The sequence below is a fragment of the Sciurus vulgaris genome, assembly GCF_902686455.1.
Source record: "Sciurus vulgaris genome assembly, chromosome: 2".
NCBI classification, from domain to species: domain Eukaryota; kingdom Metazoa; phylum Chordata; class Mammalia; order Rodentia; family Sciuridae; genus Sciurus; species Sciurus vulgaris.
Window position 1 is genome coordinate 183,173,987 of NC_136462.1, and position 26,967 is coordinate 183,200,953.

At 58.0% G+C, this 26,967-nt stretch overlaps 1 protein-coding gene across 4 annotated transcripts in view; it reads left to right on the forward strand.

Annotated features, from left to right (window-relative positions):
- SRC (SRC proto-oncogene, non-receptor tyrosine kinase) overlaps positions 1 to 26,967 on the forward strand; it is a 46,727-nt gene that overhangs the window by 15,412 nt on the left and 4,348 nt on the right. For 2 of the 4 annotated variants that reach the window (XM_079128248.1, XM_079128247.1), the window contains exons 2-11: positions 12,821 to 12,970; positions 13,878 to 14,132; positions 15,201 to 15,300; positions 15,500 to 15,517; positions 20,677 to 20,709; positions 21,583 to 21,681; positions 21,820 to 21,923; positions 23,563 to 23,712; positions 24,644 to 24,799; positions 26,574 to 26,753. In XM_079128248.1, coding sequence (XP_078984374.1) covers positions 13,886 to 14,132; positions 15,201 to 15,300; positions 15,500 to 15,517; positions 20,677 to 20,709; positions 21,583 to 21,681; positions 21,820 to 21,923; positions 23,563 to 23,712; positions 24,644 to 24,799; positions 26,574 to 26,753 — 1,087 coding nt within the window. In that variant the 5' untranslated portion in view covers positions 12,821 to 12,970; positions 13,878 to 13,885. The remainder of the gene's footprint in view (positions 1 to 12,820; positions 12,971 to 13,877; positions 14,133 to 15,200; positions 15,301 to 15,499; positions 15,518 to 20,676; positions 20,710 to 21,582; positions 21,682 to 21,819; positions 21,924 to 23,562; positions 23,713 to 24,643; positions 24,800 to 26,573; positions 26,754 to 26,967) is intronic. The other 2 variants (XM_079128249.1, XM_079128250.1) reach the window with 2 other exon arrangements.

Sequence of the window (26,967 nt, forward strand, 5' to 3'; positions counted from 1 at the left end):
GTCTCCTGGCCCCGAGAGCCCTCGGGAGCTAGGGATCTCTGTGCCTGGTAGGACCCCTGTGGGATGAGTCCTTTTGTCCCCCACCACCCCAGGACCCTGAGAGAGCCCTGGTGTCCCTGCTTGGTTTCTAGGCCTTCCTGACCTGAATGGTGATCAGGTCCCTCTTGGGGTCTTCCTTGGACCTCTTCATGCCTGTCCAAGGGCTGACAGCGACCCACTCTGCCAGACCTCCCACTCAGAAATCCCCTGCCACCAGGGTCCCCCATACTCCCTCTGTGGCTCCTTTCCAGGGGCCTTGGCAGGGAGCCCCTTTTAGGGAGGTGTGTCGGTGGGGGGACTTGTCACCAGCTGCCGGGAACCAGGATTATTCCACCTGTCTGCGCGGGTTTCCACATCTGTGGGGCGGGTGGTGGGATGCTCCTGGTGGTGCTAGGCAAGGGCTAAAGAACCTTCCTGCTCACACCCTGCTGCCCAGGCCGTGGCTTTGGGACATGCCACTTGAGAATTATACCAGGCCTTGGGGTCAGGGGGCTGAGGCAAGAGGATCCAAGTTCAAAGCTGGCCTCAGCAACTTGGTGAGGCTGTAGGCAACTTAACGAGACCCTGTCTCAAACGAAAAATAAAAAGGGCTAGGGACGTGGCTCAGTGGTTAAGTGGCCCTGCACCAAAACAAATAAAACCTCAGGGAGCCACCAGGTGAGCAGGGAAACCTGATGTGCGGGAGCACAGCGAGTCGGGCCAAGGCCCCATCTGTGTGGAGGGTGGGAGGGCCATCGCCTCAGGGCCCCCAGCCTCAGCTTCTGTGGGTGGCTGGTGCTGGCGCGCCGCTCCACAAGGAGGCTGGGCAGCTGGGGACACGCCCACTCCATTCCTCTTCTTAGGTTCTTGCCCTGGCCCAGATGCTGAGGGGTGGGAGCGGGGGTCTTCAGCAGTGTGGAGGCCTGGGGCCTCCACGTGGTCTCCACTTGGCCTTGGGACTTCATCTCCCTGTCTGGGCCTCCATTTCTCCTTTTGGAAAATGGACTGGTCAAGGGAACTTCCTTAGTCCCCAGTATAAGGATTCCTTCTGAGTCCAACTGGGACCAGTGACTCTGGGAGCCAGAGAGCCAGAGCCAGAAACCTCATCTGGTCCTCTGCTGCCTGGGCAGTGGCCCAGAAGCCCCGCCTGACTTCTCTGAGCCCCTCCTGGGTTGCTGTGTAGCGGTCCTGCCGAGGACTGGAGAGCTCAACGGTGAGGACGTTCCCGGCTGGCCTGGTGCCCAGGGTTTCCGTGGACCAGTGGGTCAGCGTGGCTCCCGCAGGCAGCTCGGCTGCTCTGTGCCAGTTCCCTCGCTGCACCTGCCAGGGAGGCAGGCCCAGGCTAGCGGCAGTGCACTTCTCAGAGCCTGTCCCTGGCATCGCCGTTGTCGCCGCCTGAGAACCAGTCCCTCCTGCAGCCCCAGCGAGACGGCAGCCGTCTCCCTCCTGTGCCTGGACGTCGGGCAGCCGGTGGTGGCCTTTCCGCTCCAGGCTGGCAGATGAGTGGGGAGGCGCTCTTCAGAAGCTCTGCGCCCTCGGCAGTCCCTCTCCCTTCCTGAGTGTGTGGACCCGGCGAGCTCCGTCCAGCCCCTCAGTGCCTGCCCTGTGCTTTCTGCTATTCGTCCCTTGGCTGGTCCTGCCCGCGGGGTGGCTGGGGTAGAGCAGGTGCTCGGCTGAGCTTTGCTGAAGGAGCCTGCGAGTGCCCAGTGACGGTCTCCTCCTGTGCTCCGCTCCCTCTGCCAGGGACACAGTCCTCTGCAAATCCTCATCCTCGAGGCCCTTGTCAAGGCCACCTCGCCCAGGAGGGCCCCAGCTTCTCCCTGCTGGAGAGGTGCTGGTTCTGCGAGCACTTGCTGCGGCTCCCTGGGACCTGGAGCAGTCCCTGGTGTCCACAGTTACGGTGCTCTAGCCCACGGTGCTGCACTTCCAAGGAGCCCCGGCTGGCACGGGGCACGCGGCCCTCCGTGTCAGCCGTGCTCGGGGTGTGATCACTGTCCTGCCCTTTGCAGAACGGAAGCCAGAGGCTGGTAGAGGTGGAGTGACCTGCACGCGCGGCTGTGAGCGGCAGAGCCCGATCTGAAGCCAGGTGAGCCCGCGCTGACCCTTCAGAAGGAGAAAGCTTCCATGCGCACGTGTGCACACTCGGCAGGAAAATCAGTTCAGACAGCCTGGAAGGAGACCGGTCTCCCTGCCAGAGGCAACCGCTGCAGAGCCCGGGTGTATCCTTCTAGGGAGATCCAGGCACATATGAGCATGGACATTTAAAAAAATGTGTTTAACATGAGATAGTACACAGTCTATTCTTCACTGGACTCATCTCTCTGCTTTTTACACTTTTTCCGGGGATTTAACCCAGGACCTTGGCCATGCTAGGCAAGGGTTCTACCACTGAGCCACATCCCCAGCCCCTCTCCCCACTTTTTAATTTTTTTTTTAATTTTTGAGATGTGGTCTTGCTTTGTTGCCCAGACTGGCCTCAAACTCCTGGGTTTTAAAGTGATCCTTCTGCTTCAGCCTGCTAAGTAGCTGGGACTATAGATGTTAACCACCAGGCCTATCTTATGATGCATATCTCTTGATGATGTAGCTTGGAAGTTGTTTTGTGCTGCTTTTGTCTTTCATGGCTGCTTAGTATTCCACAACATGCATGGAACCATGCTAGTTTACTTAGCTAAGGATGTTTTGGTGGATTCCACCCTTTGCTTATCACACACTTCGTGTCTGTGTGGAAGGACACTTGTAGGGTGGATTCCAAACTGCAGAGTCAACCAGTGCAGTTGTGATTTGGATAAATCGTGCCAACTTGTGCTTCAGAGAAGAAGGGCTGATGTACCCAGATCCTGTGGTCTCCTCACTCTTACCCACCTAGGGTTAAAATCACCTGATTTTGGGATAAATCTTATAGGTGTCATTTTGCCAACTGAGGATGAACAGTGGCTTCAGCGTGGTTTATTTTCTAAAAAACATACTACGGTTTCATTGAGATCAAGTTAACCATCACGTAGTTCATCCGTTTACAGTGCAGTCCCGTGGTGGTCAGTATTTTCACAGAGTTGTGCAACCTTGACCACAGTCGATTTTAGAACACTTTCGTCACCCCAAAAAGAAAGTGCGCACATTAGTCATTACGTGAACCCCGACCCCACTCCCCCATGTGGGGGCAGAGGTGGCTTCCTGTTTCTGTAGATGGGCCTGTTCTGGACATCTCATGTAAAGGGACCTTTATTTTTCCACAGCGTGAACTGGGGACGGACCCAGGGCCTTGTGCGTGCCGACTGGGGTTCTGCCCCTGAGCTGCCCGGCTCCCGTGTCGCTGTGTAGCACTTCCAGGGCTCACGCATGTCATGGGTGGCACGTGTCGATACTTCATTTTTTTTTCTCACCAAATACCATTTCTTTTTGAGGATATGCCATGTATATCTGTCTGTCTTTCTTTTTGTGGTGTTGGGACTTGAACCCAGGGCCTCATGCATGCCAGGCGAGCGCTCCGCCACTGAGCCATCCCTAGCCCTACGATGCTTTAATTGGCTAGAAATCGCACGTGCGCAGGAGGACCCAGGGCTGCGACCGCGCGCCTGTGCGCTGTGTGGTATTCAGGCATGGCGAGCATGCCTGTCGCCTCGTCTATCGTTCTTTATGGTGGAAACATTAAAGACAATTCCTTCCTGATTTTTAAAAACAGTGTAAGGTACACGATCTTTATCCAGTCACGGCCCTGCCCGCCCAGCCGCAGCCCACCTCCTCAGCCTCTGTGACCTCCGTCTCCACGCCTGGCTCACTGCACTTAGCATAGTGACCCCAGTCCCACGCATGCTGTCACCGATGACAAGATCTTATCCTTTTTTAAAGGGCTGACTGGCATTCCTGGTGTGTCTGCCACGTTTCCTTTAACCGTCCTCAGTTGATGGACACACAGGTCCATTGCTTGACTGTTGGGAACGGTGCGCGGTGAACGTGTGTGTACAGGCTCGTGTTGCTGTTTTTTAAACTGGGAATTGAACCCAGGTGCTCTCCCACCGAGAACTTAAACCCAGTGCACTTGATTTTTTAAATTTTGAGGCAGTCTCACTAAGTTGCTGAGGCTGGCCTTGAACTTGTGATCCTCTTGCCTCGGGCTGGACATCTTTTCATTCCTTCCGATCTGCACCTCGTTCAAGGTCCTGGACCGCACAGTGATTCTTTGTTTGGCCTGAGAAATGCCAGGCCCGTTCCCAAGGTGCTCCGTTGTTTCACATCCACCAGAAAGTACCGGAGGGCTCCAGGTCCAGGGACGCCTGACAGGGCCTCCTGGTGGGGGTTGGGGCGCCTTGCTGTGGTTTTGTTTGCATTTCCTTTGTAACAATGCTGTTGAGGTCTGCGTGTGCTCATTGGCCGTTGGTAGATCTTAAGTTCTTTTCCCCATTTTTATATTGGGGTTTCTTTGTCACTGAGTTGTAAGAACTCTTAATACGTTTTAGGTACCAGTCCCTCGTTGCATTTATGATCTGCAGAGATTTTCCTTCACTCTGTGGGTTGTCTTGACTCTTTTTTCTTTGTGGTGCTGAGGTTTGAACCCGAGTCTCACATGTGCAAGGCGAGTGCTCCGCCTGGAGCCACATGCACAGCCCTTTTTAGTCTGAGACCAGTTCTCCCCAGGGTGCCCAGGGCTGGAAGCGGGACCCTCCTGCCTCTGTCTCCGAGTGGCTGGATGCACAGGTGTGGGCCCTGTGCCTGAGCATCGCAGGCCTTTTTTGTTTTTTAGGTGGTACTGGGCATTGGACCTGGGGGTGCTTTACCCCTGAGCCACATCCCGATCCTTTGTTATGTTTTGAGACAGTTCTGCCAAGTTGCCCACGCTGGCCTCAAACTTGGGGTCCTCTTGCCACTGCGTCCAGCTCCAGGCCTTTGTTAATATGTTGATCTTGTACTTTGCACCCTTGCTGAACTCATTTGCGGTTCTGACATTTTTTAAAAAGTGAATCCTTAGGATTTCCTACATGTAGGGTCCTGTTGCCTGCAGAGGTCATTTTATTTCTCCTCTCCTGTCTGGATACCTGGCATCTCGTCATCTTCCTTAATCGCCCTGGCTAGAACGTTGGTGCAACCTGGAGCCCCAGCGACGTGAGTGGACGTCTGTGCTTGCTCCTGGGGGCGGGGAGAGCCCTGCCTTTCATGCCAAGTGAGAGGAGCTGCCCTTTAGCAGGTTGAGAAAGCCCCTTCTCGGGGGGTTTATGATGGAGGGGTGTAGGGTTTTGCCAAATGCTCCTACTTGGGGTGATCGTGTGGGTTTTATTCTTTGTTCTGTTGGTATGGCGGATGCATTACCTGATTTTCAGAAGTTGAACCAACCTTGTATGGACTGAGGGAGGGCTTGGTCATAGCGTGTAATATTTTCACATGGCACTGGATCCTGTTTTCCAGTATTTTGTTGAAGACTTTTGCATTCATATTCATAAGAGATATGAGCCCATGATTTTCTTTTCCTATGATATCTTTGTGTGGTCATGGTATCAAGGTGATAGTGGCTCTATGAAATGAGTTGGGGATGTTCCCTAGAGAAGAATTCAACAGGGAAGTTCTCTGAGCTAGGGCTGTGTGTGCGTGAAGTTTCAAAAGTGCTATCTTCTTACTTATTTTATTTTACTTTTTTGGCACTAGGAACTGAACCCAGAGGCACTTAACCACTGAGCCACATCCAGCCCTTTTTCGTATTTCATCTAGAGACAGGGTCTCCCTGAGTTGCTTAGTGCCTCGCTAAGTTGCTGAGGCTGGCTTTGAACACTCGGTCCTCCCGCCTCAGACTCCCAAGTCGCTGGATCACAGCTGTGAGCCTCCGGCTTCGGCTTCGTTTTATTTTTTTGCTGTGCTGGGCATTGAACCCAGGGCCTCCCTCATGGGGGGCAAGTGCTCTACCACTGAGCCAAGTTCCCAGCCCCTTGAACACTTTACTTGTTTTGGGTTAGAGTTTCCGTTTCTTCTTGGTTTCTGTAGTTTGTGTTTTTCTAGGAATTCATCTGAGTTGGCTGATGTTGGCGGAGTTGTTCCTAGTAGACCCTTAGCACTGTCTTTCTTTTCTATTTTTACTTTTTGTGTGTGGGGAGTGGTACTAGAATTGGATTATGTGCTAGTCCAGTATCCCGCCACTGAGCGGCCCGTCCTGGTATCTGATTTCCACACAGGGCCAGACTGCTCTGTGCTAAGCTGCCTGGGCTGGCCTTGAACCTGTGATCTCCTCCCCAGTGTCTGAGCAGCTGGGACCACAGGCCTGGGTCATGAGGTCCAGGAGTATTGTCTTCTCTTTCATTCCTAATTTTGGTAAATTGAATCTTCTCCTTTTTTCTTGTTCAGATGAGCTAGAGGTTTGTCAATTTTGTTGATCTTGTCAAAGAACCAATCTTTAGTTTTGTTGATTTTCTCTGTTGTTTTTCTACCTCAGCAATCTCTGCTCTGATCTTTATGATTTCCTTCCTTTTACTTGCTTTGGCTTCATTCTTCTTTGCCGGTGTCTTAGGGTGAAAGGTCAGGCTGCTGATGGGAGATGGTTCTTCTTCATTGAACACAGGTGTTCACGACCCACACTTCTCTTAGATTCTCTTTTGCTATTCTGTGTTTTCATTTCCATCTTGAAGCATCTCCTGGTTTTCTCTGATTTCTTCTTGGACTTATTGACCACCGAGAAGTGTGTGTGATTTTCTAGATTTCTTTCTGTCATCGGTTTCTTGCTCTCTGTGCGGTGGAAACACGCTTTGTGTGATTTCACTGCTGTTAGGTTCATGGAGGCTTGTTCCGTGGTGGCGGCCAGCCGTCCTGCGGTGCTGGCGGCTGCTGTGGTTTTCACCTGCATTTATGAGTGAGGCTGAGCGTCCTGAATATGTTTAGGAGACGTTTGGTACGCTGGCTTTTTCTGAAAACCATCCAGTCACTTTTCTTATTTTGCAGGACATCATTATATGTTAAGAAAAAAACTCTCATCTACCACGAGTTGCAAATATTTTCCCATTTTGAATTTTTTGTAGTGCTGGGGATTGAACCCAGGCCTGGAGCATGCTAGGTGAGTGCTCTCCCATGGGCCCTGCCCCTCCCCTGAATTGGTTTATGTTTACCAAACCTGGAGGCAGTTTGTTTGTTTCTTTGTTTTTGTTTTTGGTACTGGGATTGAACCCAGGGGCACTCTACCATGGAGCCACATCCCCAGCCCTTTGTAGTTTTTATCTTGAAACAGGGGCTCACTAAGTTGCTGAGGCTGACTTTGAACTCTCAATTTTCCTGCCTTAGCCTCCCAAGTTGCTGGGATTACAGGCGTGTGCCACTGGCCAGTCTAGATTTTTAAGTAGACTGATTTATACATTTAGAAGTGATTTCTGGTTTTGCATTGTGTTTAGGAATGCTTTCCCCATTTTGAGGTTAGAAGATTTATTCTCTCCTCCCCTTTTAAGAACTTTATGGTTTCAGTTTGGTTGTGGTTTAAATCTGATTGATTTAGAATTTATTGGCATGTGGAGTAAAATTGAGATCCAGTTTCATTTGTTTTCTCATGACAGATTGTTGGTCTCAACTCCATTTTAAAAATAACTCACCTTTGCCTCACTGGTGTGAAATGCCACTCATTACAGATTAAACTCCTGTGTTTAAAGATAATTTTCATACCCTTTATTCCATTGATCTATCTACTGATATCACAGAGGTTTCATTACTATGAACTTTTAGTAAGTTTTACAGTCTCGTTGGTCATTTTTCTCTCATTACTCTTTTTTAGGAATTTTCTGGCTAGTCTTATCCATATACTTCTATTTAAAAGTTGGCACTATGGATATTCTGGGTCAAATGATTCTTTTTTTGCTTGTTCTGTTTTTGGTATTGGGGATTGAACCCAGGGGCACTTCACCACTGAGCCACATCCCCAGCTACTTATTTATTTATTTATTTTTATTTTGAAACAGGGTTATACTAAATTGCTTAGGGCCTTGTGAGGTTGCTGAGGCTGACCTGAAATTTGTGATCCTCCTATCTCAGCCTCCCAAGTCACTGGGATTACAGGCATGGCCTCATTAGTTTTGATTGCTCTTGGTATGTTATTGGTCTTTGGATATCAATTTAATTTCCTGCTGCCTTAATTTGCTCTTTTGGGGGCAAGTACCAGGGATTGAACTCAGGGGTACTTGATCAGTAAGCCACATCCCCAGCCCTATTTTGTGTTTTGTTTAGAGACAGGGTCTCACTGAGTTACTTAGTGCCTTGCTTTTGCTGAGGCTGGCTTTGAACTCCCGATCTTCTTGCCTCAGACTCCTGGGATTACAGGTATGAGCCACCATGACCGGCTTAACTTGCTTTTTTAAAAAAAATATTTTTTTAGCTGTCGGTGTACCTTTATTTTATTTATTTATATGTGGTTCTGAGAATTGAACCCAGTGCCTTACACATGCTAGGCAAGTGCTCTGCCACTGAGCCACAACCCCAGCCCATTTTGATTTGCTTTTTGTTGAATGGTTTTCCAGTAATTCTCTCATATCTCTCAGATCTATATTCATACCATCTGAAGATGATAATCTTCTCTTTTCTAAATCCATTTTATTCTATTTCTTTTTCTGACTTAATTGCATTGGCATGCACATTTGTCTACTTTTGCTGCTGTAGCTAAATACCATAAGCTGTGTGGCTTAAACAACAAACATTTAGTTGGATCCATGGATACTAAGTTATAGTTAAACATCAGTGAGAAGTTTTCGTGTTCTGCACAGGAGAGTGTCTAGAGAGAATAATGACAATGACAACATACTGTATATTTTTAAAAGGTTAGGTAAGAGGATTTTGGATGTTTTCACTATAAAGAGATGAAAAACGTTTGAGGAGCTAGATGTGTGTAATCTAAGCTAAACGTTATATAATGTGTGCATGTGCCGAGACATCACATGGTGCCCCATATGTGTGTATAATTTTTATGTGTCAGTTAAAAAATTCATTAAAAGATTTATGTATAACAAGAACAACAGAACAATATCCACAACAAAACCCTGAATATTAATTTCTGTATTTTGGCCCCTCCTTGATGCCCTCTGCCAGTTCTGGAGGCTGGCAAGTCCAAGGTCAAGGTGCTGGCAGTCAGTCTGACAAGGCCCTCTTCCTGGTTTGCAGACGGCCGTCTTCTTGGCATGGCAGAGAGCAGGCCAGCGCTGGTCTCCTGCAGTTCCTGAGGACCAGTCCCACCCATGACCTAATTACCTCCCAAGGCCTGACCTCCAGATGCCATCGCCTGGGGACTAGGGCTGGGCACACACTCAGCCCAGGGCCACGGCTCTTCTTTTCTGGACTCCCTCGGGGAAGTGGCTTCTGAGGCCTTCCCTGGTAATCAGCTCCCAGCCTAGTCCTCAGGGCCGCGCCCTGGTGTGGCGCAGAGTGGGGTGGCGGGAGGGGCTGGGCCGGGAGGCTCTTGCTCAGCGGGACAGCGGGGCTGGGATTTATCCAGCCCTTCCTGGCGCAGGGTGCTTTTTCAATACCATCCTGTGATTTCCCACAGCAGTTATGTAGGAACGATCATTCCAAGTCCCACTTAGAGGGGTTGGCGGAGAGCCCCCCACCAGGCTGTGTGCCTGGGAAGTGGCAAGCTGGCACCTGCTCCTGGCATTCTGGCTGCTGGCCTGGATTTTGGCCCCTCCTGGATGCCTGTGCTTCTCAGGAGTGCCTAGGGCTGCACTCTGCCCTCTGTGTGCCCTTGGGCAGCAGGCTTTATGCCAGCACATGGGCAGGGCACCAGAGGTGCATCCTGATGCCTCTTTGGAACTGCCAGCGCCCAGTGCTGCTCTGCTGCACACCCTTGCTGTGTGGCTTCAGGCCGGGTTCTAGCCTCTCTGAACCTTGGTCCCACCTTTGACATGGTTGGGACCTTATGTTGTCGGGACAGTTGAGAATCAGCCGTTTGTATGTCCTGAGCTTTGCGCTTGTCATTCAAGGCCCTGCCACCTCCTCTGGCCTTGCTCCTCCTGTCCTCTGGTGACAGGGATGACCATGGGCCATGCTGTGTGCTGTTTACCAAGGGCTTATGTTTAATCTAAATTAAGCGGGGATGGTAACGTCCCCATTTTGAAGATGAGAACGATGCTGAGAGGCACCTAAGGCGGCTTGCCCTTGGTCATCAGTAGGTGCTGGGGCAGGGGCGAGGAGTTGTGTCTGCCAGGAGGTGGGAGTGCACGAGTGTCCCCAGGTCGGGCTGGGCGGTGAGAGGACAGGCCAGAGAGGGCAGCACCACAGGGGAAGGAAGATGGGAGATGCTCGAATGTGTTTTAAAGTCTCGTTAAAGAAAAAATGACAAAGCAATTCGCAAATGTCATTTGACACAGGATATAGAGTGAGAAGGATTCTCCTTTCCCCAGCCTACGCTCCTGGAAGGAAACATCGTGAAGTATTTGGAATCCTTCCAGAACTTTCTCCAGAGCACATGTGCGTCCACACAGGCGCACGCGCACACACCGTTGTGTGACAGCAGTAGCGGCAGTTCCCACCTGCCGGGTGGTGCCACAGGACACCCTCGTAGGCTTCCTCTCAGCCCTCCCGAGAGCCCTGTGACACAGGGGCACCGTCCTCTCGTCACCTCCTGAGCATCTTGTCAGCCATGCTGAGCTCTGGCTCCTCTTGAGGGCTGCACAGGTGTCCCCTGGCTGACCAGGCCGGTGTCCCCTCTGATGGACACTTCTTATTGGTTTCCGTGGAGAGAGCTGAGCAGGGGAGGCTCCAGCTGTGTGGTTTGCAGAGATGGGGCTGGTGGCAGGGAGGAGGGCAGGCTGAGGGCCGAGGACGACAGGGCCCTGGCCGGAGGGATGGAGGGGTCAGGAGCTACCCTGGGCTCCAGAAGGCAGAGCCAGCCTAGGACCTGGCACGTGGTAGGTGCCTGCAAATATCAGACGCACGACTGAGCTGGGCAGGGTGCCCTGCAATGCCAGGTCTGAGCCCGTGACAGGCCTGGAGGTGGGACGCAGGCTCAGGGGAGGGGCTGAGTCCATTCAGGACCGGTTTCGCCAGTGCTGGGGCGGAGTGGAAGCTGCAGGAGAGCCCGCCGGGCAGAGTTGGGAGCGTGGGCAGGAGCTGCTCTGCAGGCACCCCAGGAGGGCTCCCACTGCTTCCCCTCGCCCCCGAGGGGCCGTCTCCACCTCAGAGTGTGCACGAGCTGGGTTGGGTGGCCCATCTCCATTGGGCAACTCATGGTGACTCTGCGTTTGGGTGCAGAACCTGTGTCCTGGGGAAGCGGACAGAGTGCTGGCTTTCCGTAGGGTGTTATCGCTGAGGGTCAGGCGTCCTGGCATCTGTGCTGAGACTAGGCCCCCACCCTAGATGGGCCTGTCCTTCCTCAAACATTCTGCCTTGCTGAGGGCCCAAACCTTGTCTCTAGGAGCAGGGCTGGGGTGCTCACTCCCTTTTATCCGGGGCGTCTGGCTGCTCCACGTGAGAGGCCATAAGGGCAGGAGGACCCCCTGAACAGCCCTTATTCCTGCTTGCCCAGTATGGTCCTCTTTCCTCCCCTTCTTTTTACTCTCCACAGTGCTGTGTGACCTCAGGCAAGTTTGTCAATCTCTCTGTGCCTCAGCTTTCTCATCAGTATGATAGGACACTATTAACATCTACCTCCTAGACTGTGAGGATTCAAGGAGTCCGTATTTGCCAAGTACTTAGAGCAAGGTGCATGCCGTGCAGGGTGTGGGTTCAGGGGCGTTTGGCTGTCTTGGAGTATCTTCTGTCCCCATACTGTGGCCCTGGCCAGAGGAAGCAGGCTGCGGAAGTGTGCTTCTGTGCCCTGCGGTATTCCCAGAGCCCCTCGTGGGTGCCAGACCCTCTTGGCTGCAGGGAGCCGAGTGGAGAGTGCTCGTGGGACCTGCTTTCGTCATGGTCGTGTCTGAGTGGCCTGCTGTCGGTACTCGAGGTGCAGGGCCTCGGAGGTTTTATGTCTTCCTGCCCTTCCCACAGTCCACTCTGACGTATCCCGGACACCATTATCGAGGACTCTGCAAGGGAGGCCCAGCCCACCACAGCCTGGCCACCCGAGGGTGGGAGTGGGCAAGTGGGCCCTGCCATGCAGGGGGCTGTGGTGACTTGGTCAGCAGCTCCCTTGGCTCGCCAGCTTTATGAGGGCTGATGGGCACCGTGACCTCGGTGGAATGGGTTGTCCCCAAGTCAGTGGCCTCTCCCTTGGGAGGCCTGGTGACCCCTTGGGCACTGGAGTTGGTCTCCCCAGGGCCTCCTCAGCTCCATATGGTCAGCGGGTGGTCCCCAGGAGTATGCAGGCCTCATCCCCATTGTGCAGCTGAGCAGCCTGTGGCCGGGAGGGGTCATAGCTGGGTCCTGCACTGCAGGTGGGCAGGCAGCCTTGCCCTAGGTCCCAAACCGTCAAGGGACTTTTCCACATTTGTGGGTTCTCAGAGAAAACTCCAGATGCACTGCAGGGCCATCAGCACCCTGGGGCACCATCAGAACCCTGGGCGGTGCGTCCAGCATCACGGCAGGGCAGCTGATGTGCAGGGCGGCTCAGGGTGCTGCACCGCCAGGCTGGTCACAGCACCCCACTGTTTACGGAGGCCAAGGGGCACAGGGCGCTAGGCCTGTGTCACGTGGCTGAGTAGAGGCAGAGCTGAGACCTGGACCTGGGGGTCAGTTCCAGGGCCCATCCTGGGCACCTGCAGTGCCTGCTCCGCCCTCCCCAGGGCTGGCTTGGAAGGGAAAGAACACTGCAGTGGGGCTGCCGCCTGAGCAGGGCCTGATGCAGTGACCCAAGGTGAGGCCGGCATGGCGTCTCTCCTCACCTCGCAGCCCTGAGAAGTCTGTCTGTCTCTGCTTGCAGATGAGGACGCCGAGGCCCAGAGAGGGGACACAGCCTGGAAAGGCAGAGTAGGGTCTCCGAAGTCCCAGACCGCGGGCTCCGTACCTGGTGTTTGAGCAGAGACCCCAGGCTGCTTCCCAGATCCTCTGGGGCGGCCCTGCCTTCCACCAGGTGAGGTGACGGCTGGGGTGGGGCTGGGCTGCCGGGCGGGGTGGGAGACAGGCGGAGGAGGCAGGCAGGGCCCCTCACCGGGAGTTTTCCCCTTGGCTCCTCCAGGGTTTCCTGGGCCTCCCACAGGAGTGTCCTCACCCCGGACTCCTCACTGGGCCTTACTTCCTTCAGCTGTTTATTAAGCACCTGCGTGTGGGCCACACCCAATGCTAGAGAGGCATTGGGAGCACAGCAGCCAACAAGACAGACAAAAACCCAGGACCCAAATCACATAATCCCAGAAAAATTTTAAAAAGGGGTCACATGTAATCAAGGAGGGGCACAAATTAGGGAGGCTTAATTTGGTGAAAGAATTTAGAGACCCTTTCCTAAGGAGGTGACTATTGAACTGAGAACTGAAGGAGGCAGGAGTTACCTTGGTGAAGGGTCAGGAAAGAGCCTTCTTAGAACAGCACATGCAAAGGCCCCGCGGCTGGCGTGGCTTCCAGGCGTCTTCTCCAAACCGCCCCTGGATTGCCGCCTCCATGGCAATTTTATTTTAGCACCTTTCCCCGCCTCGCGGTGTCAGACAACTTCAGCCAGCCAGCCGTGTAATTGTTCAACAAACCTGAAGCAAGTCCCTCCTGTGCGCCAGGTGCTGGGGACACAGACATGACAGAGGGCCTGGAACCGTGGCCGGGGGGAGGTGGGGAGGTCAGGGCTTCTGATCGTGGGGTGTTCCTTCCATGCCTGACCCTGTCCCAAGGAGCTCTTTAGGGGAATCTTCAGTATAAGGGACTGGGGCTGAGGCCATCTCACCCCACGAGGCTGGCCCCCTTCGCGGGCCTCAGTTTCCCCATCTGTGAGTGCGTGTGCGGCGCCCTGCCTGCGCCCAGCCGCTCCTCCACCGCGGTCCTGTCGTCTGCAGCCAGGACCATGGGCAGCAACAAGAGCAAGCCGAAGGACGCCAGCCAGCGGCGCCGCAGCCTGGAGCCGGCCGAGGGCACCCACGCGGCGGGTGGCGCCTTCCCCGCCTCGCAGACGCCCAGCAAGCCGGCCTCCGCCGACGGCCACCGCGGCCCGGGCGCCGCCTTCGCCCCCGCGGCCGCCGAGCCCAAGCTCTTCGGGGGCTTCAACTCGTCGGACACCGTCACCTCCCCGCAGAGGGCGGGGCCGCTGGCCGGTCAGTGTCCCGGCTGCCTGGCCGCGCGCCCCGGAGGGGAAAGGCCCCGTGGGGAGTCCCCGTGGCCGGGTGGGCCGCTGCGGGGCCAGTCAGGCATGGTGCGCTCCCGGTCGGGGAGAGTCACATGCAGACTATCGCGGGGCCCAGAGGCAAGGGCTGCACGGGAACCGGGCCGAGGCTGCCACCTCGCGGCGGGAGCGGGGCGGGCGGCGGAGGCCCGGGCGGCTGCGACTCCGCGGCCCCGAGTGCGCCCCTGCGCCCTCTGCTGGCGCCGCGGGGTCCGGCAGTCAGCGGGCCGCGGCAGAGCGCGGGCATCTTGGAGACTCCCGCCGCGGGCACGTACACATGCCGGGGGTCTACACCTCCGCGACACTCACAGACACCGTGCCCATAGAGACACCGGACACTCCGCGGTCTTGGGTGTCCAGATGCACAGGTGCATGCGCAGACGCCTGGAGAGCCCGTACCCCTCGGGCACCCACGCACCCACGCGAGACAAACGGACCCACAGACACTCATTCACTTGCCTGGAAGCTTCTGGTGCCCCGAGACAAAGGGCAGGAGGGAACTGCTGGGAGCTGAAGGGTGCCTGGAGCAGGGATTGTCATTTAACATGGGGGCACCGGACCTCTGAGTGGATGGTAATCTGCAGCCAGGCTCCCTCCGGATCCGCAGAGGGACAGCGGCCCCTCCCACGCCAGGTGTCGGGCCCTTAATTCCCTGGCTCCTTCAGCCAGTTATTTTGTGAGCACCTACTGCGAGCTGGGGCCTGGGGACAGAACAGATGCCTGTTCCGGGGAGCTTCTAGTAGTAAGGGGCAACAGAGACACCACACAGACAAGGTGCACCCAGCGCCACCTGAAGCCCAATACTTGAGACTGGAGGATGCATGGGCCCCACCCGCACCACAGGCGCGCACAGACTCCGCGAGTGCCGTGACTGCAGCTCACGCGCCAGCGTCCACCGGTGGAGCGCTGGTGACTGGGGAGGACGAGCCCCACTCCTCTGGTTGCATTTCCCACCGGCCTGCAGGCCCCCCTAGTCCGACACCTCTACCCCTCTCCGCAGGTGGAGTGACCACCTTTGTGGCCCTCTATGACTACGAGTCAAGGACAGAGACGGACCTGTCCTTCAAGAAAGGGGAGCGGCTCCAGATTGTCAACAACACGTGAGTGCCCCTGCCCCGTGTCCTGCGGCCCCCCGCGGGGAGGTGGGATTCCCGCCTGTGTGCGGGCGCTGCCGGCAGGGAGCAGCACCTTGGAACCCTGGGCAGTCCAGTGGGGTCCCCTGGCCATCCTGGGCCCTGTCTGCGCCTTCCAGCCCTCTCAGCTTCTCCTTCTCTCCGCTTCTCTCTCGCTGGCCCTTAGGAGGAAGGTGGATGTCAGGTGTGTACCCACTTCATGGGCCCGGGCTGGGTGGGCGCTTTGCTTGGGCTTGGGGTGCTGCTGTCTGCATGTGCGTCCACCCCCCAGGTTCCCTGCCTGTGGTCTCTGGCCCTCGGCTGTCCCCACTGCTCAAGCTTCCCAGCTTCCTTGTGCCCACCCTGGCTTGAGCAGGTCACAGACTGAAATTGGGTGTGCTCCATTGCCATGGCACTGGCCTCCCGCCTCTGCCCCTCCCTTCCTGTTCATTCTCCCGTCCCCCTTCTGACCTTTCAGCCCACAGTGAGCGCAGGCTGCATGCGGGGTCTAGCGCTGGCCCAGGGGGCCCGGGTGGAGAAGGCCTTGTCTGTTCTTTCCTGGAGCCAGAGCATGGCGAGGGGCCAGAGCGCGTCTGGGAGCCGGCCTGTGGCCCCAGCCCCAGCTAAGGGGCAGGCAGAGGGTGGGCTGGGGTCACATCCTGGCCTTGTGGTGTGCCTCTGGTGATGACCCACAGGGACTGGGATGGACAGTGAAGTCGTGTGCAGGTGGAGCTGGTGGTGTCAGCCCCTCAGGGAGGTGCAGGGCTGGAGGGCCTCGGCCTGCAGGGCTGTGGGTGGTGGGAGGTTCTGGAGGGTAGAGAAGGATCCATCTCCAAGTGTCCTCAAAGGCCTGGCGAAGGAGGGGGGCATTTCCACCGTCCCTGAGTGTGTCTCCCTGTGCATGCTGTTCCCTCTGCCTGGAGCACCCTGCCCCCCGCCTCTGCGCGGCAAGCTCCCGTCTATCCCTCAGGGTCAAGGGCAGGACTGGCTTCTTTGTGAGGCGAAAGGAAACAGGCGCCAGGTGCCAGTCTTCACCCACATCCCCTCCTATCTGCTCCTTTCTCTGGCCCTGCCAGGCAGTCGTGATGGGGAGAGGGCATCTCCATTTTGCAGATGAGGAAACTGAGGCTCAGAGTTGTGAAGGCCCTTGTCTAAGGTCGCATGGCTCCAAGTCACAAGGCCGGGATTGGGACTTGTGACATCCTCCTTCTCAAAGTCGCTGTCCTGGCAGGTGGGGGTTTTCCCGTTCCCACCCCCTACCTCAGTACGTCAGAGACCTTTTGGTTTTGGTTTTGGTTTTGCTTTTTGCGGTTCTGGGAATTGAACCTTGGACCCTGCACAGGCCACGCAAGTCCCTGAGCTGTGCCCCAGCCCCGTAGTTTGGGTGTGGCTTCATTCTCTGCCACTAGCTGTTTGAATCTGCTTCCCCCAAATGGGAGCTCCTTCGGGGCTGCTCTGGTTTGCCCGATTCTGGCGCTCCGTCCCCGCCGCTCAGCTCTTCAGAGTGCCCAGCTGGTGTTGGAGCAGAGGCACCCCCAGGACTACATGCTCACATTGCGCTTTGTGCAAGCCAGGGCCTACACAGAGTGACCTAAGTGGGTTGTTTTATTTATGTGTCATCACAGTCTTGTGAAGTGGGAATTCTTATTTACTCCATTTTACAGATGAGGAAACTGAGGCCTGAGAGATGAAATGACTTGCCCAAGGTCACACAGCTAGTAGAGGCAGTGCTAGGCAGAATGGCCAGCTCTCCAGCCCGTGGTCCTCGTAGGAGGGTCTCAGGTGTGCAGCACAGCAGAACCCAGAGGGAAAAGGCTCCTGCAGGGGAGGATGCCTCAGGACGGGGTCCCCGCCAGGCGTCTTAGCCCACAGCCGGGGTCACGGCCGGGGTCACAGCTGGAACCCAGGTGTGCGGGCGGATAGGCTGGGACACTGAGTCTGCCTCTTTCATCAGGGTCAGAGAGCGACCCCACTCCTTCCTTTGGCACCTTCCCTCCCTTCTTCCTCCTTTCTCGGATGGGGTGGGGGGCTGCCTGGAGGGCTGGAAGTGGCGGAGTGTCCTCGGTGGGAAGCCCCTGGGTGTCCTGGAGGGCCCTGGGTGGCGGGGCTGCTGGGTCGGGGCCTCCTCTGAGTGGTCACCCAACCCCAGCCTGGAAGTTGAGCGGCGGTACAGTTGGCATTAGAGGAAGAGCAGAGATAGAGGGACTGAGGGGGGGTTGGTGGAAGATGGGCCACCCAAATGTGAGGTTTTGGGATCTCGAACCTCCCCCAGGGACCCCCTGCGTGTTCTTCCACCGCTGAGGCTCAGAGTCCCTTATGGCCTAGGCTGGCTTTCTGAGTACGGCAGGGGCCCTTTTTGGGGGCTGGGCTGGGTGTCTGGGGAGGGAGAGGGCTGGTCTGGGTCCTCACGCAGCAGACAACCTGGGGCTCGGATCTTGGTGCCAAGTGGCCCCAGGCCTTAGTATGCTGGGTGCTGTGTGGCCCTGGATTTGAGGAGGCCTGCTGGGGCCTGAGGTCTGATTCTGGAAGACAGTCGAGCTGGCCTCCCCACACCCGAATTCCAGCAGCTTTGTTGGGGGCTTTTCAGCAGATGCCACCTGGCAACGCCCTTCAACTGACCTCTGCTTCCTTGCTGGGCATTCTGGGGCAGGCAGCTCAGGACTTCAGAGCCCCAGAGGACCTGCCTCCACATCCTCCAGGGGCCTGTCCGGCCTCCCCCTTCCCTCACCCCACAGACCAGGACCCAGGTCCCAGGGTTTGCAGGCTTAACTGTCCTGCTGCCCCCTACCTGGGCTCTGGCTGGTTTAGCCCTGGGCCTGTCCCTCTCAGGCTGGGCCTTGCTTAGCTGCCCAGCCTGTCCGCAGTCCCCACGGTATGTCTGACCAGTCCCACAGCCCAAGCAAGTTAGTATCACTGGTCAAACTGACCTATGTTCCAGATTCCAGAGCCTCCATGTGCTGGATGTTACCAACTTGACTGGACACAAGGATTAGTGCCCATAAAGAGGATCCTAAGGCTCAGAGAGGTGAGATCAGTTGGCTAAGGTCACACAGCTAGTGAGCAGCAGTGGTGGTGTAAGGAGGCAGTGCAGGGACTCCTGTCCAACACTTCTCCTCCCATCTGATGAGGACCAGGCCCCAGGGAAGGCTGGCCAGCAAAGGCCTCGGCCTGATCAACCAGTGCTGCAGTTTCTTCCGCTGCCAGGTTTGGTTTCCTTCACCAGGCTGGATCCATCCAGGCGGAGCTAGCTCACGGCCCCCGAGGCAGGTTTGAATCTCTCAGGCTTTTGACATGGGAAGATAGGAATGGATGGCCCCATTTGGCAGGTGGGCTAACTGAGGTCCATCTGGTAATCATGATCATTATCTCAGTGTACTCTGAGCCCAGCTTGATGCAAGGGAGGGTCTGCAAATATTATTTCCTCTTTACAGATGTCAGAAATAAGACCCAGAGAGTGTATGCTACTTGCCCAGGGTCACACAGCAAATCCTTGTTGGAGACTGGAACTATTTTTTTTTAAATTAAATTTAATTTTTTTTGGTACTGGGGATCAAACCCAGTAGCGTTCCACCCCTGAGCTATGTCCCCAGCCCTTTTTTACTTGGAGAGAGTCGCCCTGGCGGCCTCCATTTTGTGATGGTCCTGCTCTGCCTCCTGCGTACAGGATCACAGGCGTGCTCCGCCGCCCCTGGCTGCAGCTTGGGTGTGGAATGTTTCAGGGAGCAGGGCGGGCGCCGAGGAGAGGGGTCAATGCTGTCTTACCTTTTAGCCAAGCCGCACGTGGCTCATGCGTGTCAGCAGCCGCTCTGTTGAGGCCTGTGTTGGTGGTTTGCCTTCTCAGCGGGCGGCACGGCTGTCCCCAACCGACAGACCAGAAGTCGAGACCCGGGACTCCACGTGCAGGAGCCGAGGTCATGCAGCTGGTGCCCAGGGCCACTGACTCTGGAGCTAACGTTCTCAGACGCCACTAGGGTCTGGGCGGCGAAGTCCTGGACCTTGAACCCCATACTAAAACTGCCCTGCCCTGCGCTTGTGAGGAGACCCCAAACTGAACCCAGATTCCCATGAGGGCCAGTGTGGGCAGTTGGGAGCTCTGCTTGCTGAGGGCAGGTGTTGCCAGCCTTCCTCTGCACTGGGCACCTGGGGACCCCCAGGACTTGGCTCTCCGGCCTCATTTTGTAGCCTCAGACCCTAGACCTTAGGCCTTGGGCGTTGGCCCAGTCTGGTACGGCCAGGCCAGTCTGCCCCCGCTCTTGCTGCTGCCTCCTGTGCCTTCCACTGACTTCTGAGGCCCCTGAGAGGCTGAGGGGGCATGTTGTGTCTGGCTGTGGACACTCAGGGGCCCTCATATTCATCCCTGTCTTGCCGTTGATTCGCTGTGTGGCTTTGGGTGTGTCACTGCCCTCTCTGTGCTCGTTTTCCCCTTTGGGGAGGTGGAGGCTTTGGACTGGAGGAACTCAGCTCTTCCCTATGATTTGAGTCTTTGTAACTTTGGACAAGTCCTTGCCTCTCTCTGTGCCTCAGTTTCCCCAACTCCACAAAGAAAGTGCTGGTTTGCTCTGGCTTGGGCAGCCCTCTCTGAGCCCTGGTTTCCTCAGCTGGGGGCTGGAGCCTCACCTTCCTTCCTTCATGGAGATTTCCAGGGTCAAATGGGGAAAGAAAAATGCAAATGCCCACACAGGGGGTGGTGGAGATTTGGGGCCTGGTGGCCTCTTCCCTGAGGTGGGCTTGAGCAAGGTGAGCACAGCATCACACAACAGACGGGCCCATACGCCCAGTCCCACCCCTGCCTCTCCATCCAGAAGGGAACCCACACCCTCCCGCCCAGCCTCAGCCTAACCAGTGAGTCCTGGGTGTGGGGCACATGCCTGCCCCTGAGGTCGGAGGGGACCTCCCGCCCCTGCATCTTAAAAACGGGCTGGGGATGCTGCCAGGCGCCAGCCCCTGGCCCAGTCAGCTGACGGCAGGCAGGCTGTCCTCGGGGCCTGGCCGGGGCGCTGCCTCATGGCCCCAGGGCTGCCCGGCCCCACCCGGCCCCAGGAGCCTCCTCATCTGGGCGCAGGGCGGCCCTTGCTTCTCTGGCCTCAGTCTCCCCACCTGCACAGCAGGACCGCGGGTGGCCCTGGCTCCTGGGCTGCCCTGCCCACTGGCCTCGCCTCAGTCCGGTGGACCCGCTCCCCGCCCCTGTCCGTTGCTTTGGACGCGAGGCCTCTGTGGCTGCCCCTGTGCCCGCGCCCAGCGCCGCCTGGCTTTCCTGCTCCGGCTCTTGGCCACCCTGCCTCTCACAGCCCCGTCTCTGCCTCTTCTCTCCCCTTGGGCTCCCGCTTGTTCCTCCCTCCTCTGTGTCTCTGGACCCCGCTCCAGCCAGACCTGGTTCACATTCAGATGGCTGCAAAGGTACTTCCACCCTGCCCTGCCCCTCCGGCCCTCCCGCCGGCACTTCCTGCCTATCCCCTCCCTCTACCCCTCCCCCATCCTCTCCCCTCCTCCTTCCCCCTCTCCCTCTCCCTCCTTCTCCTCCTCCTTCTCTTGGGCCAGTTAGTATAAAAATGCCCTGGCACCGGCACTCTGCCACCTGTCCCTCCAACTCTGTGACTGTGACTTCGGGCAAGTCCCAGCCCCCTCTGGCCTCAGTTTCCCCCTGTGTATGGGTGAGCTGCAGAAGGAGGCCTGTGGTTTTCAGCTAAGGCCCCTTAGGTGTGGCCTGTGATTTGCAGCAGAGGCAAGCATTGCTCTAGCTTGCAGGGCCAGGGTCTAGATTGTCACTGGGCCCCCAAAGGGCCCCCCCTTGCCTCCGGCTTCCAGGATTGGGCTTCTGAGTCTTTGGGCTGGGGAAACTTCGCCTTCGGAAGGTCTGATTTGACATCCACCTCAGGCAGGAGCCTTCTCTCTGTAACAGTGTCGCTTGCCCCAGAGAAGGGCACTCCCTCCCTCCCTCTCCTAGCCCTTGGCATCTGCAGGTGGCTGGGTCCATCTGAAAGGAAACTGCTCCCCTCTTGTCCCAGGACAATGCCTGGTGGCTGAGGCTGACTGAGCTCAGTCCTGCCCCGGCTTGGACAAAGCTCCCCTGAGCCAGCTTTGGTAGTGGCGTCTGACAGGGAGCAGAAGTCTGGGCCAGCTCCACCTGGTGCGCTTGGGAACACGGGCTGGGCTACGCCTCCCAGTGCTTCCTGGGCTGCAGGGGCCCTGCATGGCACCTGGGCAGGTGGCAGGCACCTGGACTCACCTAATGACGGCCCTTTCTTCTTTGCTCCTCCTCCCCTTGCTCAGAGAGGGAGACTGGTGGCTGGCCCACTCACTCAGCACGGGACAGACTGGCTACATCCCCAGCAACTATGTGGCGCCTTCTGACTCCATCCAGGCTGAGGAGTGAGTATCGCCTCTGTCCCAGCCGAGTCTTCGGCTGGAGAGAGGTCTGGCTGCCCTGGCCCCGCCACATCCCAGGGACGGCCCCGTGGGTGGCAGGAGTCTGGATCATTAGCATCGCTCTCATCCCTCCCACCCCAGATGGTATTTTGGCAAGATCACCAGGCGGGAGTCAGAGCGACTGCTGCTCAACACAGAGAACCCAAGAGGGACCTTCCTGGTGCGAGAAAGTGAGACCACGAAAGGTACGGTCTCTGCTGCTGGCCAGCGGGGATGAGTTTCTCCTGGTGGTGTGAGCTGGGCATTGCAGATGCATAGGAGCGGAGCGGGGTGTGGGGGAGAACCCTCCAAACGGAGAGAACAGTGGGATTGACGTCAGGGACGTGTATTTGAGGAACATGAAGTCAGTTGGGGTGGCCAGAAGTACAGCCAGAGATGAGGCTTGGCCTCCCTGGCCTCAGTTTCTCAAAAGAGCAATGGATGCAGTTGTCGGGAGGTCTGTGTCACACGCAGGACTCATTCCCAGGCCCCTCTTCTCCCCTCTAGGGCCCCTGGGACTGCCCTTCCCCCACAGTCCTGGCTGGGCTCTTCTCCCACCCTCCCCCACTGGAGAGTGAAGATCATCCCCCTTCTCTCCAGCCCCTCGGAAAGTGGGTTGCAGGAGCCCTGTCACCATGGCAACCGAGCAGGGTTGCTTCCTGTGGGCCTGGGGCTCAGCGGGAGCTGGGAAAGCTGAGCATCAGGTCCTGCATGTGGGCTTGGGAGCGGTCCTGTGGGGCACCCGTGTAGCTCTCGGCTTGTGGGGGTGGCAGGGACCGTGCTTTACTACGTGGGAGTGAATTGTGATGGGTTTGTCCTGTGCCCGGGGCCCTGGGGAGCGCGGACCTGTGTGACCATGTGGCCTCTTGGCATGGGCATGCCAGTATGTGCCGTGCAGTCAGAGCGGGCTTTAGCTTCAGGCTGGTGGCTTCTGTGTGCATGCAGCCTGGGCCACCTGCAGGAGCCATGGCTGACCCTCGGGTATGGTTGGAGTCCCAGCTCTGTGCCTGAGTCACTGGGTGTCCTGAGGCTGGTCATCTTTTCTCTCTGGGCCTTATTTTCCCTTCTGTGTGGGATTGTAGTCTCCACTTGAGGCTGCCAGGGGTTGACCTTCCTCCTGAGTCCCATTTCTGGGGCTCAGCCTCATACAGTGAGGCCACTTCCCTCCAGCATTCCACTGGCTCTGGTTAAGGGGCTCCCAGTCAGCCCAGGGGCAGGAGGCAGCTCTTCCCTCCAGAAGCTTTTCTAGGCTTGCGGAGGGCAGGGAGGATCCCAGCGTGCCCTTGGCATCCTGTGGGCCTCGCCTAGCACAAGGTCTCCCTCCAGGGCTGCCGCTGCCTCTGCCAGCCACCTGTTCTGCCTGAGCCAAGACTGGTGTTAGGGAAGCAGCATGGGGCTGGGCACAGACAAAGCCCATGTGGGCAGAGCCAGAGAGGGAGTAGCTAGGCAGGGAAAGAGCCATGTGGGTGTACCAGGTTCCTACTGAGTGCCTACTGTGTGCCAGGCCCTTGAACGTGGTCTGACTGAACCTTCCCAGTTAATCTTGGGTGTAGAGGAGGAAACCGATCCACAGGGTGAGCTTCAGCTGGGGCGCACACCCCGGGTTTGAGTTCTTCCAGGACCAGGGTTTGGGGTGGGCCTCTTCTGCTCAGGTGTTCTTTGGCTTGCTTGGCTGTGCCTCTGTGGCTGCCCAGAGCAAGGCCTGAGAGACAGGGCTGTCCACCTGGCCCCTCTCTCTCCAGGGTCAGGCAGGCACGGCACTGGGCCCAGAGCAGAGCTGGGGCCTTGGTTGTGGAGCTGGTGGCAGGGTGGTCATGGCTGCCTCTCCCTCGGGCCCTGCCGTAGGTGCCTACTGCCTCTCGGTGTCCGACTTCGACAACGCCAAAGGCCTCAATGTGAAGCACTACAAGATCCGCAAGCTGGACAGCGGGGGCTTCTACATCACCTCCCGCACCCAGTTCAACAGCTTGCAGCAGCTGGTCGCCTACTACTCCAGTGAGCCGGGCCGCCGCCCCTCCTTGACCCCCCCCCCCAGCTGGCTGGTGAGGAGGGGCTGCTCTGAGCAGCTGGGAGGGAGGCGGCTGGGGTAGGTGGCTCGCCACTCCCGGACCGGTCTGAACCGGTTACTGGGAGAGGAGGGGGCTGCCACACTGGTTGCAGCCCAGCCGAGCTGCAGAGGAGAGAGCCAGAGAGCCAGAGGGCGTGGGGGCTGGGCGCCATGGCGGCCGCCTACCCGGAGACCGGGTGCCCATGCAGGGCGGTCCACTGCTCACCTCACGCCACCTCCTCTCACCTGGGCCTCCCACCTTCCTCTAGGTCGGCCACCAGGCCACCACACTGACCTCTGCCACCGCTGTAGGGGACGAGCTGAGCTCTGTTCTCTAGGTCGAACCCTTCCGGCTCTCCTGTGATCTTAGAGTGGTGACAGGCGTGCACAGGCTCGGCCAACCTGCGGCTCCCTGCCTCCACCTCCGTGCAGCTTCTCCACCCCAGGAGCTGCTGCGTCAGGCTGGGCCTGGGCCCTGCCCTCTGGGGAGTGCCCTCCCTGGGTCCCCCCGCAGGTCCAGGCCCATAGCCGCTTTCCCTGGGGTCTGTCCGCCAGCCCTCCTGCCCCCCACATGCACATCCACCGCGCTTCTCCATCCCTTTGGTGGTGTTGGCCCTCCAGGCGTCGAGCTGTGGCAGGTTCCCCACACTTGCCGCCCCCGGGTCCCTGGCACCCTTCAGGTCCAGTGAATGAAGGGATGGGCTCTGAACAGCTGAGCAGAGCATCGTGGGCCCTGGGGCTGGGCATGTGCAGGTGCCTTTCTTCCAGGGCATCCCGCGTGTCCCCCGCGCCTCTGTGCACACGAGTTGTGAGGCCACGTACATGGGGATGGGCAGGCCCCAGGGAAACCCACCTGAGCTCCGCTCTGTCTGTCTTCAGAACACGCCGATGGCCTGTGCCACCGCCTCACCACTGTGTGCCCCACGTCCAAGCCGCAGACCCAGGGCCTGGCCAAGGACGCCTGGGAGATCCCCCGCGAGTCGCTGCGGCTGGAGGTCAAGCTGGGCCAGGGCTGCTTCGGGGAAGTGTGGATGGGTAAGGAGAGCCCGTACCTCCAGAGAGCGGGACCCCTGGGGTGGAGGGTACCACCTGGGGACCAGGCCTCTGTCCATCCTGTGCGGCAGCTCAAGGTGCCCTGGGTCCCCTTCCGTCAGCTGCCTCTGAACAATGTGGCCCTAGTTTAAACGTGGAGCTCCGCCAGTGGCGGATGTTACCACTCTGGGTGTAGCCCTGAGTGCTGGGCCCCACAGGAGATGGGCAGGCCAGACTCTCTGTGCCCAGGACACCCTAGAGACCTGGCACCTGTCTGCCAGGAGCCGCCAGGGCTGGACATGGGGCCTCCCGAAGACCTCCTCATGTCTGGGCAGGGGGTCTTCAGACTGAAGAGCCTCAGTCTTTCTGACTGTAAAATGGGGCTGGTGATGAGGGCGCCATTGTGGGGCTGTGTGGGAACTCTGGCCCCTGGGCGTGCACACGTTCGCTCTCAGCCACGGAAGAGAAGGCCCCGCCCACCGAGGGAGGGCTGGGAGCCGAGGGCTTGCGTGTTCTTAGCCTGTTAGTGATTTCCTGTCTGACCTGGAGATGAGGCAAGCTCGTCCTTGAAACAAGCTCTGTGCAGCCCTGACAGGGCCCAGGCCCCTCTCCTGCCAGCTGGCTTCTGCGCCCAGAGGCTCAGAGGCAGGGCTGAGTGCTGTGCTGCGGCTTCAGGCCCTCGTCTGTTGGTCTCTCCTGGATGCCAGGTCACTTGGTCCCTCTCCCTTCAGATGGCAGCAGAGGGCCCCCGCTGGGAGACATTGCCAGGACAGAAGGCTAGAAGCTGGAGGCAGGTCCAGGCTGAGCTGCAGGGGTGGAAGGGAAGCTGCTTCCAGGGCAGACCCCAGAGCGGAGCCGAAGGAAACTGGGATGAACCCGCAGCGCCTGCTGCCTGGCGCCTGGGAAGCTCGTCCTGCCTGGGGTGTGGTGGCATGGGTAGGGAGCCCGCCTCTCCCTGGTGCTCGAGGTGGACACATGAAGTGCTGCGGGCCAATCACAGGTGGCCTGTGCCAGAAGGGCCACAGGCACAGCCAGCTCTGGAATCCAGGTCTGGTGACAGGAATGGACCAGGGCCACTTACGAAGTAGCCTCCAGCCTGGCGGGGCCAGAACCCAACTAAAGTCCTGGAGCACAGCTGTCCTCGGCCCCACGCCCGAACCCCGACGATCTGGGTCGGGGGCTCTTGTTCACTGAGCCCTGGGGGGCCCAGGGCACCCCATCCTCCACAGCCCCACAGGGCGGCCCAGGGGACCCTCGTCTTCCAGATGAGGAAACGGAAGGGAACTAACACCCTCGGCCTCCCTGGTGGGGGCCAGCTTCTCCCGCGTGGGCCTGCCTGGCTTTCTGGGAGTTCTTTTTCCAGAGGTGCTTTCTTGTCCACGTGGCCTCAGAGGTCCCTGCACCAGCTCTGCCTCCTCGTGGGTCCCCACCAGGAACACTGTTGGCTGATGGCGGGGCCCCTTGGCTGTGCTGATCGCTCGGGTGGGAGGGGCTGACTTGGAACTTGGGCCAGGCCACCGTTGTGTTTGGGGACGTGCGGAGTAGCCAGGTCCCTGGCGGCAGCTGCTCTTCCGTGAGGCTTGCTTCCTCCTGTGACAGTCCTGGGAGGAGCTCTCTGTCCTTGTGCCCGTTGCACACACGGGAACCCCGAGGCTCAGAAGGAGCAGGGCTTGCCACGTGACTCGGGAGCCAAGCCGAGGCTGGCACCAGCAGGCAGGTCCCTTTCCTGTGCGACCCGACTGGGACCTCCGCTGAGGCAGCCTGCGTGCCTCCCCAGGAACCTGGAACGGCACCACGAGGGTGGCCATCAAAACCTTGAAGCCCGGCACCATGTCTCCGGAGGCCTTCCTGCAGGAGGCCCAGGTCATGAAGAAGCTGCGGCACGAGAAGCTGGTGCAGCTCTACGCCGTGGTGTCCGAGGAGCCCATCTACATCGTCACCGAGTACATGAGCAAGGGTGAGGCTGTGTGGCGGCCGGGCGGCAGCCGCCCTCCACCTGGAGCCAGCCCCTTCAGTGTGGTGGCACAGAGCCGCGCCCCTCTCTCTTTGTTTCAGTGCTGGTTTCTAAAGCCAAAGGCTGTTCTTGGGCTAAAAGGGAGCGCCTGCCCTACCAGCTGACCCACGCCCGGGGCAAATCCCCGGCTTGACCCTCATTTCCTGTTGTTGGTACT